A 21,078-nucleotide genomic window follows, 5' to 3' on the forward strand; every position below is an offset into this window, starting at 1 on the left:
GACGTGAATAAATGAACTATAGCGGATGAGAAAGAAATAATTAGAGCGAAAGTTCCTCCGCCTGGTACCGAACCTATGACTTCTCAGTCCACGATAAATAGCACTCCGCGTTCTGAGTACCAACTGAACTACCGAGACAGCTGCACGCCGTTTCCAAAGGCGCCTGATTTCTCTCACACATTTTCTCTCGCAAGGTGCTCTTTGCGGGATGGGCTAGGCGGGGGCCAATGTGGCTTAGTTGTGTGTGAGTGGTCGAGGGAAGCAATGCGGCATGGAATTTGCTAGCGCTGATAGGTAACATTCCAGCGACAACGCAATTAAAGCATGGCCTCCGAGATTCGAAATCTCCGAGGCCGTGGTTAAAGCGTCGCGATTGTAGAGAAAAACACGGGCCACGCTAGCATCGGGGAGCCACCCCAGACATAGTTACGTTCTTTGCCTTTGGCTTCGCGTTAGCGTGTGACGGTTTGTTGACGCAGTAGTGCGGATTTCACATTCGCCACTAGCGTTCCTCCGCCACCTACTGCTTCAAGTGCGATAGCACCAATTAATAAAACTGCTGCATTAAGCGCCGCAGCGAGGCAACGATGTCGACGTTTCAATGTCGTGCCTTGGCGGAGTGAGAGAGAGAGCAGAGCGGGGAGTGGAAGACCTGCGCCCGACTGGAGCTAAAGCTACGAACATCTGCGTACAGTGTTGTTAAAACCTAGTGTGGCAGTGCATGTATGCATGAACGCCGGCATGGGTTACTGCACTACTCGCGAGCGCACACCGTGTTGTTTCTTTCCTGAACTAACGACGCTTTCAAGAAGTGTGTATCGAGTACCAGTGTTTAATACTTGAGCCAAAATGTAGGCTAGCAGTGTTTGAAATAAATAAATAAATAAATAAATAAATAAATAAATAAACAAATTCATCTACCACACTGATTGAATCATGGTCATGACCGTTAGTCGTCGCGGCAGAGATGTTACACTAGCCATCAGGTGGGTACGTCGACGTCATGGCCTCCAGAATTTGAAATGGCGCCCTCGCGCGTGTGACGTCAGTTTGTGGACTCCGCCGTCAACCGCGCTGCAGCAGCCACTGCTCCTGTTCGCGGATCGTTGGTTTCAGGTGGGAACATTGTCGAACCAACAGCCTCGCGAGGGTCACCTAATTAACACCCGCAACGAATATTTTCGAGTGCAATTATGAATTTAATTTAGTTGCGGCCCAATCGACAAGGCCAAGAAACCTGCGACATGGCCGACGAGCACGCCGACCGCATTGGTGGTCAGAAAGTGAAACTATGTGTGAGTGTTCTCGCTCGTCATCTGCAGTTTCCGCCGTGAGATACTAATTAGTTGGGGTGTTTCGAAATTTCAATAAGCGTGACTTTCTCCAGCATCTACAAGCATGTAGTACAGCAAGCGAAACGTCGCGGCGTCTAATCGACGGCGCTGTGGCGTACCACGCAGGCACCGTTATTTAATGCGCGTAGCTGATGCCACCAATAGAGATCGCATCACCGCCGCGGCTCTGGTCCTGCTACCACGGGGACTTGTGGACCCACTCCACAACGTCCTAGTGGCGATTGAGAGCTGCGCAACGGTGAAGTACTCCTCTGCGCTTCAGTGTGCTTCGTGCACCCGTGAAAAGCACGTTAGCTTTCAAAATAATCTTAAAGCTAAGGGCACGCCTGCCCTTTTCCTTAGGATATTTTTTTTTCTGCAGTGCAACGATAGTGACAGTGGACTCAATGATATGAGTGATAATCAACGATTTCTTCCACTCTTGCATTCACAAACAACATATGAGATGGTTACTGCAGAGCAGCTGTTTACACTCTCTGATTGCTGCTTCGGCAGCAAATCAACCGTTCATGGCGTCTACTAGAAATGCAACAGTATCGAATTACCAAGTTTGAGATAATCGTGCTTGGATTCCAGTGATGAACGTCGGCAGGGCGCAAGCCCGTGTTGTAAGCTCGTGCAGTAAGAAAAGTCTTGAGGTGTAGGTACTGGTGTGACTTGGTAGGATGGCAAGCTCCGTCCTAATGCACTTCCTGGCCGATGCAACTGACTGCAGTTTGCCTCAATAATGTTTGTTCAATGAGAGTGACATCATGAAGTAGTTTATATCAATACCGCACAAGACCGCCACTCGACTATCAGGATATAACAAATAGTTATTGCTGATTGTATATACCGCGCACAGGGCCCCAAACATTATGTGACACTATTATGTGAATATGCACTAAATACTAACATGTGTCGCTTATGAATTTATGGTAAGCAGTGTGCTAGGCGTGCGCTTTTCTTGATGAGTAAACTACGTATAAATGTACGTACATCAACCAAATAAAGCTATATATTCTCAGATGTCTTGCGCCACTGAGCTGCGCTCATGAGGCGCACTTTCTCGAGGTGATTCGGAGGCTGTGTCGTCGGCAGGGGCCTTCGCAGTAGGTTTTGGGACGGCACCTCACCTGGTGTAAGTCGCCTACGCATTGATTGATTTGTGGGGTTTAACGTCCCAAAACCACCATATGATTATGAGAGACGCCGTAGTGGAGGGCTCCGGAAATTTTGACCACCTGGGGTTCTTTAACGTGCACCCAAATCTGAGCACACGGTCCTACAACATTTCCGCCTCCATCGGAAATGCAGCCGCAGCAGCCGGGATTCGAACCCGCGACCTGCGGGTCAGCAGCCGAGTACCTTAGCCACTAGACCACCACGGCGGGGAAGTCGCCTACGCATATAGCCTGCGTGCAATGAATGGCTGAAGTACTGGCGACGCACTGAAACACGGTTACCTGCTTACCCAAAAGTGGAGCGTAGGGCGTGTATAGCAAAAATCTCTGTCAGCGAAGTGCTTGCTGCACATGGTCGATGAAGGTGTGGGGCGCTTTCGCTCTCTGAGTTTGACTATCCACTTCTTCCTCAGCTTCGGGCCCTTAAGATAGTTGGGAAAGCTAACGCCCTTTTCACGAGTGGGTGATCATATAAAGGCATAGTGCAGTATTCCACCATTGCCCAGCACTCACCGCGGAGACAAGCGACTACAGTTTTAAGAAACAAAACACTGTGCTTTTAAAATGAGCGTTAAACGCGGACACCAATGGTTGTTATAACAGCGTCCCTAGCTACCACACATAAGATAACCAATTGAACTGCTTCTTTGCCGAGTTTTATCACGACGGTGGTTTTTTACACGGCACTGCGCCTCGAAAGCGCGTGAATCCAGTGACGTAATACAAGCGCGATTGTCAGCGCCGTTATCAGTCGCACACGAGGCTAATTTGCGGCGAGATCAGGCTATAGACAAATTCCACCGGACTTACGTCACGAAAATGCGGTGGCGCTGTCTTGGTAGGCAAAAGACGCTCTGCCTACCGCAGTTTCTGCTGGGTTTTCAATGGTGCATGTGGTGTTCTGTGTCAAGCAACGAGAAAAATAAAGGGTATGGCGACGAGCGGCGTCGCGGTTGGATGTGAGCCGCGTCTCACAACTTAGTTTTGTTTGTTGGCGCACATCGCAGCCCTCAGCGCTTATGGCTTTCACGACGCTTATAACGTCTCACAACGTCGTTTTGTTGGCGCACATGCGAAAACATGTTTTTAGGCACTGCGCCCTGCTCCCGACCAGGCTGCAGAAATTAGGTGCCTTTTCTCATCTTCTAAGCACTACCACCACCACCACCACCACATCAGAGCCCTCAACGCTTATGGCGGAAGTTACGTGTGGATGTCACTATAACTTTACCCATAATGTCGACGTCAGCCTACCTGTGTTTACAAACAAGGAATGGGTCTATAGGTGGTCGCACCATCCCGCGCAAGTGTGGATAGGCGATCGGCAGCGCCTATACATGGGTTCACATCCAGGAACGAGAGGACCGAGGACCGCCATGTTTGCCAACATAAGCAGCTGCCTAAAAGCGTAGTCGGGATCTTTGCAGCGGCAAAATCCTGTCTTTGGTAGTGCCACCGGCTTCACCATGATTATTTGCACCGTTTTTAGATTCAAAATAATACCCGCAACGGTGGCCTAGTTGCTAAGGCACTTGGCCTCTGACCCACAGGTCGCGGAATCGAATCCCAGCCGCATTTTCGGTGGAGGCGAAAATGCTTGGACTCGTACGCTTGGATTTAGGCGCACATTAAATAACCCCAGATGGTCAATATTTTCGGAGCCCTCAACTACGCAACGTCTCTCATAATTATATAGTGTTAATGGGACGTTAAACCCCAATCAGAGACTGCAGTCATGATTTCATCACAGGTAGGGGTGTTTTCGAGTTATGTCCAAGTTTGCCACGTTTACTTACGTAATCGCGTCGCTTTCTCCGGAACGCCACCTAGATTCACAGCGATGCACAGCAGTAGATAGATCCCACGAAACCGTAGCTCACGCGAAGAAAATAAACGAAGCATTGCAACGCCACTGAAACGAGCACAACTGCGGTGACGTCTGAACATGAGCGTAGGCATGCAGGGGCGTGCAAAAGGGGTATTAGCACCTCCCAAGCAAAACCGAAATTTCCCCCAGCATGATGCAACATGTGATATCTGGTGTATGTATATCACATAGGCTCAAAAAAATCGGTAAACGTGTTGGAGTTCGTGTCCTGTTCTCATCACCGTTCAAATTAATCAGCCTCACCAAATCTACCAACCCCCTGAAAACGAAATCATCAACAGATTGCAGAGTTCAACATCGAAATTGGTATGCGGCCTGCTCCCGGGAAGTCGTCTATAGGACCCCCCTTTCATGTGGTGCTTGTTATGTCGGAACGACCGGAAGGTGTCTGAACGATCCGCTGATAGAGCACGCGAACAATGTTAAAAACGGGAAAGATGGTTTTCTTGCCCAGCACTGCACTGAGCGCAAGTGTGTTCCCCTCTTCGAGGAAACAGCGACGTTGTACAAACACAGAGATGTAAGCACCCAGGTCATTGTCGAGGCTGCGCAGATGGCACGCGAACAGGTGCCTTGTGTTAGCAAGCCCTCCGTGGCTTTGTCCGAGAAGGAACGCAGGTTCCTCGAAGGATTCGGTGTGGGCAGGTAGCTTTACCTTTCTGGTTCGGTTTCTTCTAGGTTTTTCTTTGCTGTTTTTCAGTGCCTTTGTATTTGTGTTGTTTGTTTTTGGTTTTCTTACTCATGTTCTGCTCTTGTGCCATGGTCACTGTCTCCTCTATATATTTTCGTGCTCTGCGCAATAAACTCAGTTGGAAGTTAGCGCTCGTGTCTTTCGTGTCCTTCTTGTCTCTGTGTCGTCGTTTTGTTCTCGCGCTATAACTATCGTCATGCCATACCAACTAGCCCAAGCTGTCACACTTCTACAATATACCGGAGTGAAAGTTTGGAATGGCATACCGCGTTACATAAAAATACCCAGAACTTTTCCAGATCATTGAAAAAATACTACTTTGAAGCAATTTTCTCTGCTTGAGTTGACTGATACTTTAGGTTGTAATTTTTCATTATGTATCTATATTGCCCTTTATGTGTTTAGTGTTTTCTTTGAAAGATGTTTTCTTTGAAAGATGTTTCAATACCCTTGTTCTCGTTATTAAGCCATATAAGAGAACTACTATTGATACTTGCAACTGCAAGTATCATTCTTCAGTTCTGTACGCCACTAATCACCAAATATTTGTATTTACTACAAGTTATGTACTTTCCCTTTTTTCTATGTTCAATCGAATTCAAGTGACTGTTGTTAACAGATAAACATTACTTCTTGTATGATGATATCAAATTTGAATTGTTTACTTCTGTTTATTTGTAATTAGAACTATAACAGTTTCAGTTATGTATACTTTCAATAGGACCCGCACTAGCCTTTGGCTATGGGACCATACAGTTTGTGCTTATTTTGTATAAGATATGAGTGCAATAAAGATCATTCATTCATTAAAAAACACCCTGTTTTAAGTACAGTGTAAGTACCAAAGTGTCACAGTTTATATGAAAGTAATATACACATATAAATACAGCAATATTTCTATGTAGTGGTACCCCGGCCAGATAAACACAACTAAGGCTCCTCGCATGATCGATTAACTAGAGTGCCGTAGTTATATACCTATCAACAGCCCGCAAGTGCATGGCCTAGCGCCTGATTTTTTTAAACAATCGAGTCGCCATAAAACGCTGCATTCGCGCAACATTTACAGTCCTCATGTTTGGGAGGATGCCAAGAGCATTTTGCGATGTGTTTCGAACAGAAAGCAGCACCCACTCTAGAATTATTGTGGTGAATGGAGGGTACGACGACAATAAACAGCACTCTGGCAAGTTGCACTCGCCGTTCTTATTACAATGCATTAGCAGCCGTGCAAGACCACATGATTTCGTACGTCGTTTCAGGCATGCGTAGAAATAGTTACACTCGCGCTGACATGACCGGACAAACCACACATAGAAGCAGACGACGCAAGGTGCAACCCACACTTCACTGTTTCGGCCAGTTGCCACCAGGCGGCGACTCTGCTCAATCTTATGGCCAATAGCTGCCGAATACCAATAGACATCGTACAAGCTTTCAAATATTAAACATTCCTACACAGTAAACACCACTTTTGTGATGATATGTTTCGCTTTCGTGTTATATCGATTCCTATAATGGAGCGATCAGGCATGTTCTTTTGCATCTCTTTTGTTATGTTGTTAATCCTTCCTGTCTTTAAACATAATCTATTTGATAATATGCGCCCGTTGTGTCTTCTTCATTCCACATGTCTCCAGAGCTTTGTATATCCTGTAACTTCAGTGCTGTTTAACAGCCATGTAAAACGAACTAGCCTGATAATTTACCTTGTGACAATTGATTGCGAGCTGTGTGCACAGCTTCACAAGTTCATGAATGATCGAATGAACATGCATACTCATCTGGCATGTATGTATGTATGTATGTATGTATGTATGTATGTATGTATGTATGTATGTATGTATGTATGTATGTATGTATGTATGTATAATTAGCGCACCCAGGATTTCTCTCTGCGGGGAGGGGGGTTGAAACTTGAGATAAAACTAAAGTACCACATACTAAATAGTTATCATAGGTTATATTACCTGCAATAATAATAATAATAATAATAATAATAATAATAATAATAATAATAATAATAATAATAATAATAATATTATTATTATTATTATTATTATATTATTATTATTATTATTATTATTATTATTATTATTATTATTATTATTATTATTATTATTATTATTATTATTATTATTATTATTATTATTATTATTATTATTATTATTGCTGTTGCAGGTAATGCAACCTATAATAACTATTTAGTATGTGGCAATTTAATTTTATCTCAAGTTTTATCTTTAGTTTTATTTCAACAACGACAACAATCTATATGTGTTTTTACCGGGACACTTTGAAAAACCTTGAGAAGGACAACAAACCGTTCGACAAAGCAGTGCACGTAAAAATAAACGAAAAATCGAATAAAACAAGGCGTAACATAGTTCTCGACAGAGATGTCTGGCAAATACTTCATTTTTCTAGCTTTTCAGCTTTGTTTAGTGGTTCTGGTGCTGACGTGTCGGCCGGCCGGTGGTCGAACAATGCTGTCTAAAAGGAATGTGACTTCTATGGTAGAGCAAAAAAAAAAAAGGAACGCAAAAAAGACCCATGGCGACACATGGCACAGTGTGCTTTTCCTGTGCCCCAATTATTGTGCATTTTGTCTTTCTACCTGAGTAATCAGTAAATGCGATACAAACAAGCCCAATTGGCAACTTTGGCGGTTAAAGAAGTGCAACTGAGGATTTTCCGGAAAACACGAACAGAATATCCTATATATTTAACTTCCCTTGAGCCTCGTCAGACTACAGTTATGAAAGTGCACCGCAAATATTGAATATAAGCTTTCCGGTATTGATTATAAGGAATATGTACAGCTCAACGCTGCGCGCGTGTAGTAAAATTCTCAGCTTACGGATCAACCGCATTGTAACTTCGCTTACCGATTCGCAATGTCATTCGGGTGCTCATGTTTAGCGACTGAAGCATCCTCAGTGATGACAAATTGATGAACGCATCTGACGGTGGTATGTGCCTAGTAATCGCCTGTTTGGCTGTAATCGAGGATTCCAGTGCTGTTGCTGCATCTTGAATCTCAACGTGGAATCTTTTTCGGGAGGTCGGTGGGGATCGTGTTCGACTGGCACTTCAGCGATGCCTGTGGTCTGTTCGGAAGCGCACTATACCGATGTACCTTCGCGCAGCAGACACAGAGCACAAGTTGTAGCGAGCGAACTGAACGTGGTGGTAGTGGTAGTGGTTTGAAGACGAACTGAACGTATGCATGCATGGGTGGCTTTCATTCGATGTACCACACGCAAAAAAGAAGGGGTAAAATAAGAAGGCGTGACACATAGCTTCTGGGAAAAAAAAGCAAGAAAAGGTGAACGCCACCAATATAGCTTTCGCAAGCTCCCAAAGCCATTTTTTCCTCAATATATCACGGTTAGGGTGGCCAGAATTGGAAGGTGTGAAAACCGGCCGCTCCGAGGTGACTCCCGCTCGCGAGCCTGCAGCGGTGGCGTTGTAGTCGGAGGCACAGCCAGCTTTCTCCGTTGGAACGCACCCGCGATGGTCGTTTCGAGTTTTCCACCAGTACAACAGTTTCGTCAAAGTAAATATCAAACAGCAATTTCCCCAATTATGAATACACGCATCTTTCGCAGAATGAACATTCTATTGAAGCGAAGTTTTTGACAGATCGTCATTTTGACAGCACCACTGTTTATATGCTCGGTGAAACCAAAACGATTTTATTTTGTATAACATTAAACTACGTCTTAACGGAGTAAAAGAAAGCTTGCTCAAGCGGGGCGTGGTATCCTTGATGATGTTAGTTTGCCACCATTATCTTGTGTTAACCCACGATAGATTGTGACACTGTTTGCTTCTAAATCTGGCTAGACAGTGTGATACCGAGTGCAGTTACGCATTGCCATTTTCTCAATGCTGGATTTGTATTACACTTGAAGCGGTATTCTGAAACATGCGTAAAAACTGAGAAGACACTTAGTTTCATGGCTGCAGCAACATTTCTTACAGGAAGTCACTAACAGAATTTTTTACGTGACGCAGTGCTTCAATCGCTTGACTTTTTCTGGCTTTTTGCTTGGTTCAGACCCTTCAAAAAAAAAAAAAAACTCTCGTCAGGCGAAATAATTTGACCGCCGCTTTGTTCAGCTTTTTGCAATGTTCAATGCAGCCAATTTCTGAAAACTCCTTTGAGATCATGGAAGACTGGCTACTAAATTCGAATGCAGGCTCATGCACTGTGCTAAACACATGTGTCAACTTGGCTTCCATAGCCTCTGCCAGGTTTTACAGATACTCTGACGGACACAGAAGTCCCCTTAAATCCCGATCCCAACACCTGCCTTGGCAGCTTGTTGAGTTATTTGGGCAATCCTCCAACGTGCTATAGGGCTATCGGGACACTTCTCTGCTGGTACGTAGTCCGATGAAGTAGCATTTTGTCTTTTTCGTTCTCTAGGCAAACTCTCCGATATATAATGGAGCAGGTTTGGGAATAAGGGGCGTACCACATCATCTCTTAAACTAGTCTTGTCACGCTGAATTATTCCTGTCTTTCCACAATATGCACGAATTCTCGCACGCTGAATCTAACAACCAAGGGAGAATACATGGTTTTGAGGTAAATAAATATATTTATCGAAAAGCAATGGCCGAAGTTTCAAGAGCACCACAAATCGTTTAGTATCTCCACTTGCCGATGCCTTCCACACATGCGCACAAGTATTTTCTACCCTTAAATAAATTCAAAACATTTACTATGCATCAAAATGTTTTTCGCATACGGCGGAATTTTCCTGGAGTGCTTTGTCCACCCTTACGATAGTGCACTCCCATTTTGCTAACCTGTCTTTGCACGCCAAAGCGCACAAAAAAGGGGGAAATTCTGAGCGCACGATCTGCATCCCGTGTGACCAGCAGCCTCCCCCGGCATACACACCATCTGCAGCCGTCTCCGCCGCGCTAGTAGTCGCGCTAGCAACAGCGCCTCCGATCGCCGCGCTAAATCACGACCTAGGGAACATCTCGCGCACCACAGCACCGCTCGGCCCGCGTGACATTAGGACTTCTAGTGTAACGTGAGATAGGGTGAACCCCACGCCCTGCGCGGCCGGAGGGAATCCCGCATGCTGGAACCCAATAAAGTTTATTCTCTCTCTCTCGGCAAGGGAAACACGGCTCGCTTTTAACACCTCCCTTAGGCTCTGCGCCGTGTCGCTTGTAGGCAGACAAAAGATAGGTGCCTTCTTCCTTTTCCTCACGAAGCACTAACAACAACAACAACCACCTCCCCATTCTAGCCACCCTACCACGGCATCTTTCTGCTCCCTTTTTCGCAACTGCAGGTTTTGCATGGCAGTCGTGCTTGCTTGGGGTCCCTGCATGTGCGCGGTACTGCGGAGTGGCTGGCGACCATGCTGGCGGTGCACACGCTGTAAGGCTTGCTGAGACGATAGTTACAGCGCGAGAATAAAACGACGACACAGAGACAGGAAGGACACGGTTCTCGCGCTATAACTATCGTCATGTCATACCAACTAGCCCAAGCTGCCACGCTTGCTCAGAAATGCAGGAACCACAGCGTACGTATGTGCTCTAACTAATCGCCATGTGCTTCTGCAGAGCCTCCGCGGTTTGCGGTCACTTTGACGAACGAGCCGCTTGGAAGGCCGCCTTTCTTCTCGCCATTCCAGTGCTCATTGTACGTCCACTGTCTAGGAGAAAATGCACGACCACCCTTCTGGAGACACCATTTGCCTGCGCGAGCCCCGAAGAAAACAGAAAACACGTGTTTCAAAGCGCCTTCTGATCTTTAGAACTTTGAGTGGGCATTGTCCCGACGTTTCGGAATGCATACGGTCCCTCTTTAGAGGGGAGGCACGAACCACCCATCCCCATCCTGGGCTGCGGGCACGGTTCCTACACCGTGGCTGCGGGCAACGCATTCGAAAGTGTGAGAATTCGGCGAGACTTTTTTTGCTTTTTTTCAGTAGCTGAGTACGTAAGCAGTTCTTCGAACTTATGGTTTCACTTTGAAAACGCGTGCGCAGCGTCGTTTCTGGTTTAGAACTGGCCCTAGTTCCGGGGTGCGAGTGTGTGTGGCCGCAGCGAAAGTGGATGGACCACTCGCGTTCTTAGTATTACCCGACTCGGCCTTCCAGGAATGGCACGTCTCCCGAGTTCGCGTCAAACGGGCGATGGTTTCACTGGCGCCTCGGACAACGGAGAGTGATATGTTTCTGTCGTGTGTGTGTGTGGGGGGGGGGGGGGGGGATACTGTTGCTGCATTTTTAAGATTGCATCGTTGTGTTTTTGGTTTGAATAAATAATCTTGGCTAACCGTTTTTGGCGCGATTGCTTAATATATTGTGTTTTTTCTCTCTTTTTTTTTTATTGTTCTGCACTGGATTGCGGCTCTTCGCATCGCTGTCTTTACTACTGATGAATCACAGATTTTTGGGTGGTCTGAAGTGAACGGAGTATATCAGTTAGGGTAGGTGTGTTTGCAGTATTATTTTCAGGTTGCGAGAATATTCAAAAGCGACAATGAGCCTCTGTTTCACAAGGAATCAAATACTTGTTCAATAAATTTAGATGAGAGAATAAATGCGACTTAATATCTCATGAAACGGCTGTCATTCAGATCGATCTGGTCCTTGAGAAGATACGGCTACGGTCGGAATGGAGTAAAAGCATGTTCCTTGGCGTGTTTATTTGTTGTATTTGGTGCGCCGACATGCAGATACGGGCTCAGAGTTCCTGAGAAAGTTTATATATTTAACAAACTTAATGCATTGTGATGAGGCAAGAAAAAGAAGAGTCGCACATGGTATCTGGAAAAGCAAGGGTGCCTAAAATATTTATTTTTTTTGTTTCAGAGGATTGACAGTTAACTTGATTTCATCCTGCCAATTTGAATTATACACCGTTTGCACGTCAAGTGACGCTATCTGGAAATACTTTAATTCTAAAGAGCATTGTAATGGCGACACGCGTTCGCCTTCGTTCTTACTTCGTATTTTGAGGAGCTCATTTATCATGCAAAAAGAATGCTTTTCGGGAAGGAGTGTGCTTATTGTTAACTATTTAAAGAAGAACAAGCTATATGACGGACACAATTCATGTTAACTATAATGTAAAGTATTTGGAAAAAAGTAACGAAACTGCCGCCGGCATCGAAACTGGAAATGGGCACCACGTGTTTCACTACTATAGCGAGTAAGGCAATTGAATGAACTTACCTGTTAGTTCTATAATATTAGCTTCATGACTTTTTTTATTTGAAGAAAGTTGCACATTTAAAGCAACTTGAGCACAACGTTATTACTTTGCAGCTTCGTCACATCACACATTTAGGGCCAATAAATCAAGCCTTGTGAGACCAATAGTTTAGCGGTATCTAAGCACTTGAGATCTTAATCTCTAATTGCATTAGGAGCGTCTAAGTGAACCAGGTATTTGCACGAATGCAAGCCAGTGCAGTAGATTTTCCCGTGTGAACCGGATAATGTTATAAACGGTGAACAATACTGCAAACTCTCGTTCTGAACATACATGTATGAAAGTGAAAGAAGACAACCACCTGTTTGTAGCACGAAGTCACAAGGAAATTCATAAAGATTGCTGAGAAAGAAAGCTTCTTTGTTGCCGAAAAATACGTCCTGGTACGTGGTTCTACCCAGGACCAACCCCTATCTGGGGCAGTCGCTCTGCCAATTGAGCTAACTAGGAATCTAGCGTTTGACAGCGCGAGGGTGTACTCATCGACAACTCGAAGCACATGGACACAAGTGTTACAAATGTATGTTGCAAAAGTTGCTCATTTGCAACATACATGTAAGTAGCATTGCATACACAGCTGGTTGAGCTGCTGGATGTAATACATTTTGAAGTGACAGGCACCATGCACCGAAGCCAAGTCACGCAGGGCACATTCATTGTACACAGCCCCTCTTCCACCAAGAATAAAATGAAAGCGGTCAGACTGACGACTCGTGAAAGCACTTTTTTTTACAAAGCTGCTTCACTGGAAGTGAATGCAGCTCGAGCCACACAGCATGCGGTTTCTGATCTTTCAGTGAAAAAGTAGATATGTGTATATGACATATTTATAAAAATAAATCAGGCAATTGTGCCCTCAAGCCACTTCATGGATCGAAACGACAACTTGAAAACAAGGCTGCACTTACAAGTGGAGGGGGGGGGGGGGTCGACCTCTGGTAGGGAGAATTAAAACCCCTGATTCCGGCCCCTTTCGGTGCACCACTGACGTAGGTGACTCGGTGGGCAACAAGGACATTGAGCCATATGAAAGGGGGGGGGGTTAAGTCAGCCTCGGGGGGGGGGGTTACAACCCCCTAAACCTGCCCCCCGTTGGTGCGCCAATGGTATGCGTGTATGTGCATGTGTATTCGCACACGCATACATACACAACCAAGCAAATTATGCCACAAGAATACATACCCCATTTCCTTCGGCTATGTTACATGATCTTGCTTCTCAAGATGTGAAGTGAGCACTGCCAGAGTTCGTCGGGTATAGTAAATATTCACTGCATCACTACCGTAACTCGCCGTTACAAGCCGTTACCGCGCGCCACAAGCATGACTTATGTGAGAGATTGATCACCTGGGTCTTCTTACCTGCCTGAACATGGAGTATGGACGGGTCGAGAAGGAAGTCGTAGTACTTGATCTCGCTGTACCAGTACCTGGCGACTTGCTCACCTAGATTTAAAAAAAAAGGCGGCAGTACAAATACATTGCATCGCAAAAAGACAGTCATTACATTAAAATATGGTAGCCTATGAATATCAAGAACCTCACGAATCACAAACGCGTGTAAGACCACATCATTAGACCTACACTCTTAGAAAAAAGGTAGTAGTACTTGCTAAGTTTTGGGTAGAAACGGTTTGTCACATATGTTACAACCCTGGTAGTAAGCGCAGTTAGTAACGGCGAGGGTGGTAGCAGTTGCCACTTTTGCTGTTACTACCAGCAATTAATAACTGTTACTACACTCGCCATTACCACCTATGGGTAGTAACTTTTAAAGGTTTCAAGAAAAAAAGTAGCAACTGATACTACACTGTTCATTTATCTTGGCATAGTTTCAGGAGCGAAGCTTCTTATAGCGGCACTCGTTCATCCCTCGTAGCTGTAGTAGTAGTGTGTAACAAGTATTAAATTTTGACCTCCAAGCTGGTGCCGGTGAGAAATTTCTTCTGTGCGTTGTTGAACAATAAAAAATAGTGCTCAATGTACATGCGAATGGCTGCCAAGGGAGAATGAGAGACAGGAGAATTCGGCTTTTAGTTAACGCGCACGCTGCGAATTTTTTATTGTTCAACAACACACAGAAGACAAGAAAGGGTTGCTACGTTATACTCACTGGGCGTAACCTCCTAGGTTTTAGAAAGGCTTAGCAAGCGTTGGGCAGCAGTGCCATGAATACAGTGAACTAGTATAAACCATGAACTCGAGGTGGCTAAAGGTGGGAAGTAGACACGAAGCGCAAGCCATAAGAAAGTGTGCGTGTGCCTCCTCTTGTTCAGTCCTTGGAATGTCCACTGGATGGCGGTGCTTCGATATGAGGAATATATGATGAAAAGATGCAAGATGGTGGTACTTGGAGTGTTGAATAGATGGACGAACGGACACACAGACAGATGCATGGATGGACGCACGGATGTCTGCACGGACGGACGGACGCAGGAGCGGATGCATGGACGAAAGCAGGGACGGACGCACATATGAACGTGTGGAGGCACGAACAGACGCACGCACGGACGGGCGGATGGACGCACGGGCGGCCACGCAGACACACGCATGGATGGACGGAAGCAAGAACGAATGGACGGACGGATGCTTCACCCCACTATCCATCATTCACTCCCTGAATTTGCTGCCGTTTTTTTCTTCATTGCTAATGTTGGTCAACCAATGTCTCATTACTACACAGCTTCGGCAATCTTGCCTGGTGTGCAATTAACGCGAAGAATACAGAGACCCATGAAGTTCACTATCTTTTTACGCTACAGTTACAGTACAAAGTACACGTGGCGTATATATAGCCCCTACTTTGCAGATGCATGTCTGGCACAGGAAAGCACTTTTCTTCCTGGATGAATTACAGCAAACATGAATCTGGAACACTATAATATACCACCTGACTGTAGTGCGTTTGGGGACGTAGCACAAGACCTTTAATCAGCCTTACTTTGAAAAAAATATATGTCATATATCTTTATTGTAAAACTACCACAAAAAGGCGTTATTCACAGGGGCCGAAACAAGGTACCATACTTTTCAAGATCGTCTCAGTGCATTTGAATGCTTCACACCTCTAGTCTATCAGTGGTTAAAAGGTAATAATTTTTTGGGGGTTTGACGTGCCAAAACAATGATAATATTTGGAGAAACGCCAGAGTGGAATAATTGTGACAGTCCTCCGGATTAATTGTGACTGTGGGCGTAATCTTAACAAAACGGTCTACTACAACCCTGAAGCTTCTCAAACACTGTGCAGGCGTGGTTTGCGCTGAGAATTAATGTCACTGCAACGGGGCGGTAACACAATTTAGGAAGCATTGTGGCAATATGCTGAGTCCGTACAACAGTTGCTGGATGGTTTATGTCGGGTACTTGTAGCCTATCAGAAGGCAGCATTACGCGTCTGTCTACAGTGCAACTTAATGTGCCCGAGATACCGCGTTCAGTGCTGTGGAGCACAGCAGTGTCTTTTATGCTTCCTTCTTTCCATCTCCAATTACTTCAATACTTAATGACACTTCCCCCAGTAAAGAATAGCAAACCGGACGCGCGTGTGGTTGACCTTCCTGCCCACCTTCGCCGCAGCACGATGGCGAGGCGTGTGGGAATAAATCAGAAATAGTTCATCAGACTACGCTGACTACGACGTCAGAGATTGCGAATATTCGTGACGTCCGCATGACGCCATCCTGCCGTCACATGATGACGCAGTCATGATACATATTGTTGCTTGCAGAAAGGTGGGCCGACGGATGCCGTTTAAAACCAGGTGAGGCGTATAAAGCAAGAACAAAAAGATAGCCTTCTAGTTGTCTTAGACGAATGAGATAAGAGGCATTCCTTCGTAAAAACAACGCTCGTGACTGTAATCCACGCGGGGAGTGAAATGTTGATTGATTGATATGTGGGGTTTAACGTCCCGAAACCACTCTATGATTATGAGAGACGCCGTAGTGGAGGCCTCCGGAAATTTAGACCACCTGGGGTTCTTTAACGTGCACCCAAATCTGAGCACACGGGCCTACAACATTTCCGCCTCCATCGGAAATGCAGCCGCCGCAGCCAGGGGGGGGGGGGGGGAGTGAAATGTGTAATGGCATATATATATATATATATATATATATATATATATATATATATATATTAATATATATATATATATATATATATATATATATATATATATATATATATATATATATATATATATATATATATATATATATATATATATATATCAGCTACCAGATAGTAATAAGTGCACGTGCTACGTGACGCCAAACAGGCTCATAAAGAGTGTGCCACACTCACCCTCATGGCTACTAGTGGCGCTGACTGACACTCCCACGTTTAAATTGACATAGATACCCAATAAAGTGGCTGGGGGGACGGCTGTCGTGGAAGCTCAGTGGTAGAGCATCGAACGCGTTATTCGAAGGTCGCAGGTTCGGATCGTGCCCACGGAAAGTTATCTTTCACCCACTTTTCTTTCTTCTCATTTATATTACAATTGGCCTAATAACTTCCCCTATACATTCCTTGGCATTATTGTCTGTTAGATCTCATTAATATTGTGTAAGACACGAAAAACGAGCCCTTAAGTATACACTTGTGTCCCTTATATATATATATATATATATATATATATATATATATATATATATATATATATATATATATATATATATATATATATATATATATATATATATATATATATATATATATATATATATATATATATATATATATATATATATATATATATATATATATATATATATATATATATATATATATATATATATATATATATATATATATATATATATTATATATATATATATATATATATATATATATATATATACGCTTGCTCGTGCGATACGTGTCCCTACAGTCACACTGACACATCATTACGATTCAGCGTGAGTTAAAGGCCCACTGTTTCCTCACAGCAATAGTAATCCTTCATCCGACAAGCCTACGAATCTTGGATCTTTGGGACCGACCATCGATAACGTTTAGTGCACATAGCCGAAACCAGCCCCAATTTATGTGTTGAACGTTTATGCCATATAGAAAATTCCGAAAGAAAAAAAGAAAAAAAGAAAAAAAGAAAATGCTTCTGTGGAAGCCCAGGTGAGACGGGCGATCCTTGCGATGTTTACTTTGGGATTCTAAACAAACAAACAAACAAACAAACAAACAAACAAACAAGCCTGAATTGCGCTTCAAGCCTGGTAACTCATTATTGTGATAAAGGTAACACATATTTCTTTTCTTGTTGTTTTTAACAATTAATGTGTGGTTTTCTTTCTAAACGTGTATATGGTCCATGTGTATGCTGCGACCGTTATATTCGCTCCACTGGAAGTTCTCGAACTTCTGCTGGCGAGCTGCCAGCAGAAGTTAGATGAATACTTTTATTTGTATTTTTATTGACGAGTCTCCCTTGTAATGTTCTTTCTACCACTGTGAGAGTGCGATCGATTGGCGCAGTTATTGTGCGAGCACCGTGTCTTGTGTACTGAATTAAGGACCAAGTGCGCCCTATAGAATTGTTCGAAGAAGTCCACAAGGCGGACGGGCCTTCGGACGGTCTCGATCCTTGAAGCCATCTTGACAGGAACGAACTTTATCTTCAAGTTTCATGTATATATAAACTCGAAAATAGCCAGCGTGCGATTTAGCAAATGAATTCAAAATACTTCAAATGCTTTTTTGTTGTCACTATCTCGACACTTCCTACTGAAATTCGCAGTGTCAGGATTGGCAGAAATTTCCTATTTTGAGCGGTTCTGACCTTATAGGTTTGATTTTAAAGTTCATTTTTTTATGAATAGCGAGTAAAAATGCCAGTGTGATAACTCATTAACTTTTTATCGCAGAAGTCGAGCTGTTAAAAGCTCGATACTAACATCGGCGACCCAGAAAATGCAAGAGTGACGATGTTGCACTTCCAAATTAGCGCAACTGTCTTCTTTAAGCATATGGCTTGTGGCGTTACCGAAATAACTTACCGGTGATGTAAGATGGGCGTTAGTGATGCAATATCTGCCGCGGGGGTCAGTTTGCGTACGACATTCCACTGGTGAGTGTGAGGTCGAGTGTTTGATTCCCAGAGAGCCGCAGTGAGATGATCGCAGGCGAAACCGAAGTGTGACAAGTGTTCGCGTGGTTACATTTAGCAGTACGGGCTCTAAACGCACATGGTAGACGTTAAGACGTCTCTCAAACAGCCCAAGCATTGTGTTCGGTCGTTACAGTAAACGATTTCTTTGAATTTAAACTTCGTATGAACGTTCCGCATTATTTTCGAACGTCTCAGGTTCCTCAAGCTGCACATCAAAGTACACGGCGTCTTGTGGCAACGCGCATCAAAGGACAACACAATAAGCATATTAAGCATGGACAGATATACATACGCGATTTCGTCTACTGTCTATGTTTGTGTACTGTTTGGCATTTGTTTCTTTTGTGCACTGCAATAACCGAGTGTGAATAACCGTCTAGCACGCTAGTTAGTACGTCTCAAGACAGTACACGGCCGGTTCTGTGTTACGCATTCACCAGAACGCTGCTGCTGCTGTCGGGAATTAAATTTCTATATGTGACCAAGTGATCACACACGAATCGCTTTGTCCGCTGAAGCTACTGCGCCGACCGCACAAGCACTCTTTATGGAGGCAAAAAGCAGTGCTTCAGTTTACGCAAGATTTGTTATTGAAAATCAATTCTGTAGAATTTAGCAAGGTGGAGGGAATGCATTGAAAGAAAAAAAGTGACAACCACCTGCACTAATGAAAACTGACCGACAATAATACCAAGAGAAGTAAAGAGGATGTTATTAGAAGTAATTGTGATGTAAATGTGAAGAAAGAAAAGTGGACCAAGAGACAAGTTGCCACCGGCAGGATCCGAACCTGCGACCTTCGAATCACGTGTCCGATGTTATACCACTGAGCTACGGTGAAGGTCACCCTCCCGTTAACTTTATAGGGTATATATGTGCAATAAAGGTGGAGGCGTCAGTCAGTGCCACCAAGTTATCTTTTCGTACACCATTTTTTTCTTCACATTTACATTACAATTACTTCTAATAACATACCCTATACTTTCCTTGGCGTTATTGTCTGTTAGTTTTCATTGATATTGTGTCTAACACAGAAAACAAGCTCTTAAATATAGTTTTATTCGACTACCCGCATGTAGTACAAAACTACAAAAGGGTTGTGCGGATATTTTTTAGGACGGAAGCTACTTAGGTGACGCAAAATTCTTCGAGGTCTGGAGACCAAATCCGGGACCATTGCCTTTCTGGGGTGGTTGCTCTATATATTTAACCAGGACGCTAGCAAGTGGCAACGCGAGGGTGATTAATCGTGACCTCGAAGCGCATACACCACGAATACTGCAAATAAGCAACACGCATGGTGGCAAAACGGTAATGAAAGGACGTTATGAAGTTGAGTTTTAAGCGTGTTGGCATGCCGGCAGTTCCTCCCATGCTGTATAGTTCAATTAATAGAGCGACCACCCCGGAGTTGGTTCCTGGTTCGATTCCCGACAAGAACACAAAAGGATTGTTTCTTGCAGGCCCTTTAATGCTGAAAACTCCGTATAAACTTCCCTGTAGCTTTTTTTCCTACACGTTGGAGCTCCTTCTTTTTAACAGCAACGCTGTTTCAGCTATCGCCAACTTGTGTTCCGTTCTCACAGGGATCGGGCAAGACAGCTGGTGCGAGCATTAAACAGTGCGAAATAAAGCACGTGGAACAAGTGAACTGGAGAGAGCGAAAGAAAGAGATAGAAAGGAAGAGAGACAGGAAGAAAGAATCGATAGAAATAAATGGAGATGAATAACGGCAGTAAAGAAAAAGAAACACTTAAAAGGGGAGAAAGAAGAAAGGAAAACGACATAAAGATAAAGACTGCGACAGATGGAAATAAACAGAACAAAGGCACAAACGATAGAAAAAGAGAGAGAGAGAAAGTTGAAGAGAAACCGGCCCAGAAAAGATTTTAAAAAGAGACAACAAAAGAGAAAGAGCGAAAGAGATGAAGAAAAACAAAAAAGGGAAAGAAATAAAGATAATACAACAGGTAAAGACATATAACTCTAGAGAAAGATGCATAAAAAACAGATACGAAAGAGAGATAGAAAAGGCAGAGAGCAAAACACAAAGATACAGATCAAGTGACGGGCAAAAATACACAGGAAGAAATAAATAGAAAGAAACAGAGACAGAAAACATGAAAAGAAAGAGTGACAAAGAAACAACGAAAAGAAAAAAAAGAGAAACAAGGACAGCGACCCCGCTCCGCTTTCTGTTCAGGCTTGGCACCACAGTAGTGCGAAGCTGCCATAACTTTCCCCATTCAGGACTTTGGTAATATGATTCAATTTTTTTTAATCAGCACTATTATGTCATCCATGCAATAGCCCTACTCACCGGTGACGTCGAAGTCCGGCACGTAAGACCATCGGCAGAAAAGGTTCTCGCCGACGTCCCTAAACTTGCGGTAGTAGAAGTCGTCCGTGTGGGCCAGGTGGTTGGCCCAGTATTGTGCCAGGTCACAGAGCTGCATGTGCATGTGCGTGGGGACAATTAGTGGTGTGAGATTCGGAGCAGGTGCATGCATATAAGTATACAGATTCTTAGCGGGGTGCCGGACCACTATTCCTCATAACCATCCAATGACCTATAATCGCGGTAGACCACTATTC

The 21,078-nt window shown here is 44.1% G+C and overlaps 1 protein-coding gene across 2 annotated transcripts in view; it reads right to left on the minus strand.

Annotated features, from left to right (window-relative positions):
* LOC119183256 (Golgi-associated plant pathogenesis-related protein 1-like) overlaps positions 1 to 21,078 on the minus strand; it is a 179,286-nt gene that overhangs the window by 30,108 nt on the left and 128,100 nt on the right. For both annotated transcript variants that reach the window (XM_075880411.1, XM_075880412.1), the window contains exons 4-5: positions 20,804 to 20,933; positions 13,716 to 13,799 (exon numbers count right to left, since the gene is read on the minus strand). In XM_075880411.1, the coding sequence (XP_075736526.1) occupies positions 13,716 to 13,799; positions 20,804 to 20,933 (214 nt within the window). The remainder of the gene's footprint in view (positions 1 to 13,715; positions 13,800 to 20,803; positions 20,934 to 21,078) is intronic.

Source organism: Rhipicephalus microplus, chromosome X (genome assembly GCF_043290135.1).
Source record: "Rhipicephalus microplus isolate Deutch F79 chromosome X, USDA_Rmic, whole genome shotgun sequence".
Lineage (NCBI taxonomy): Eukaryota > Metazoa > Arthropoda > Arachnida > Ixodida > Ixodidae > Rhipicephalus > Rhipicephalus microplus.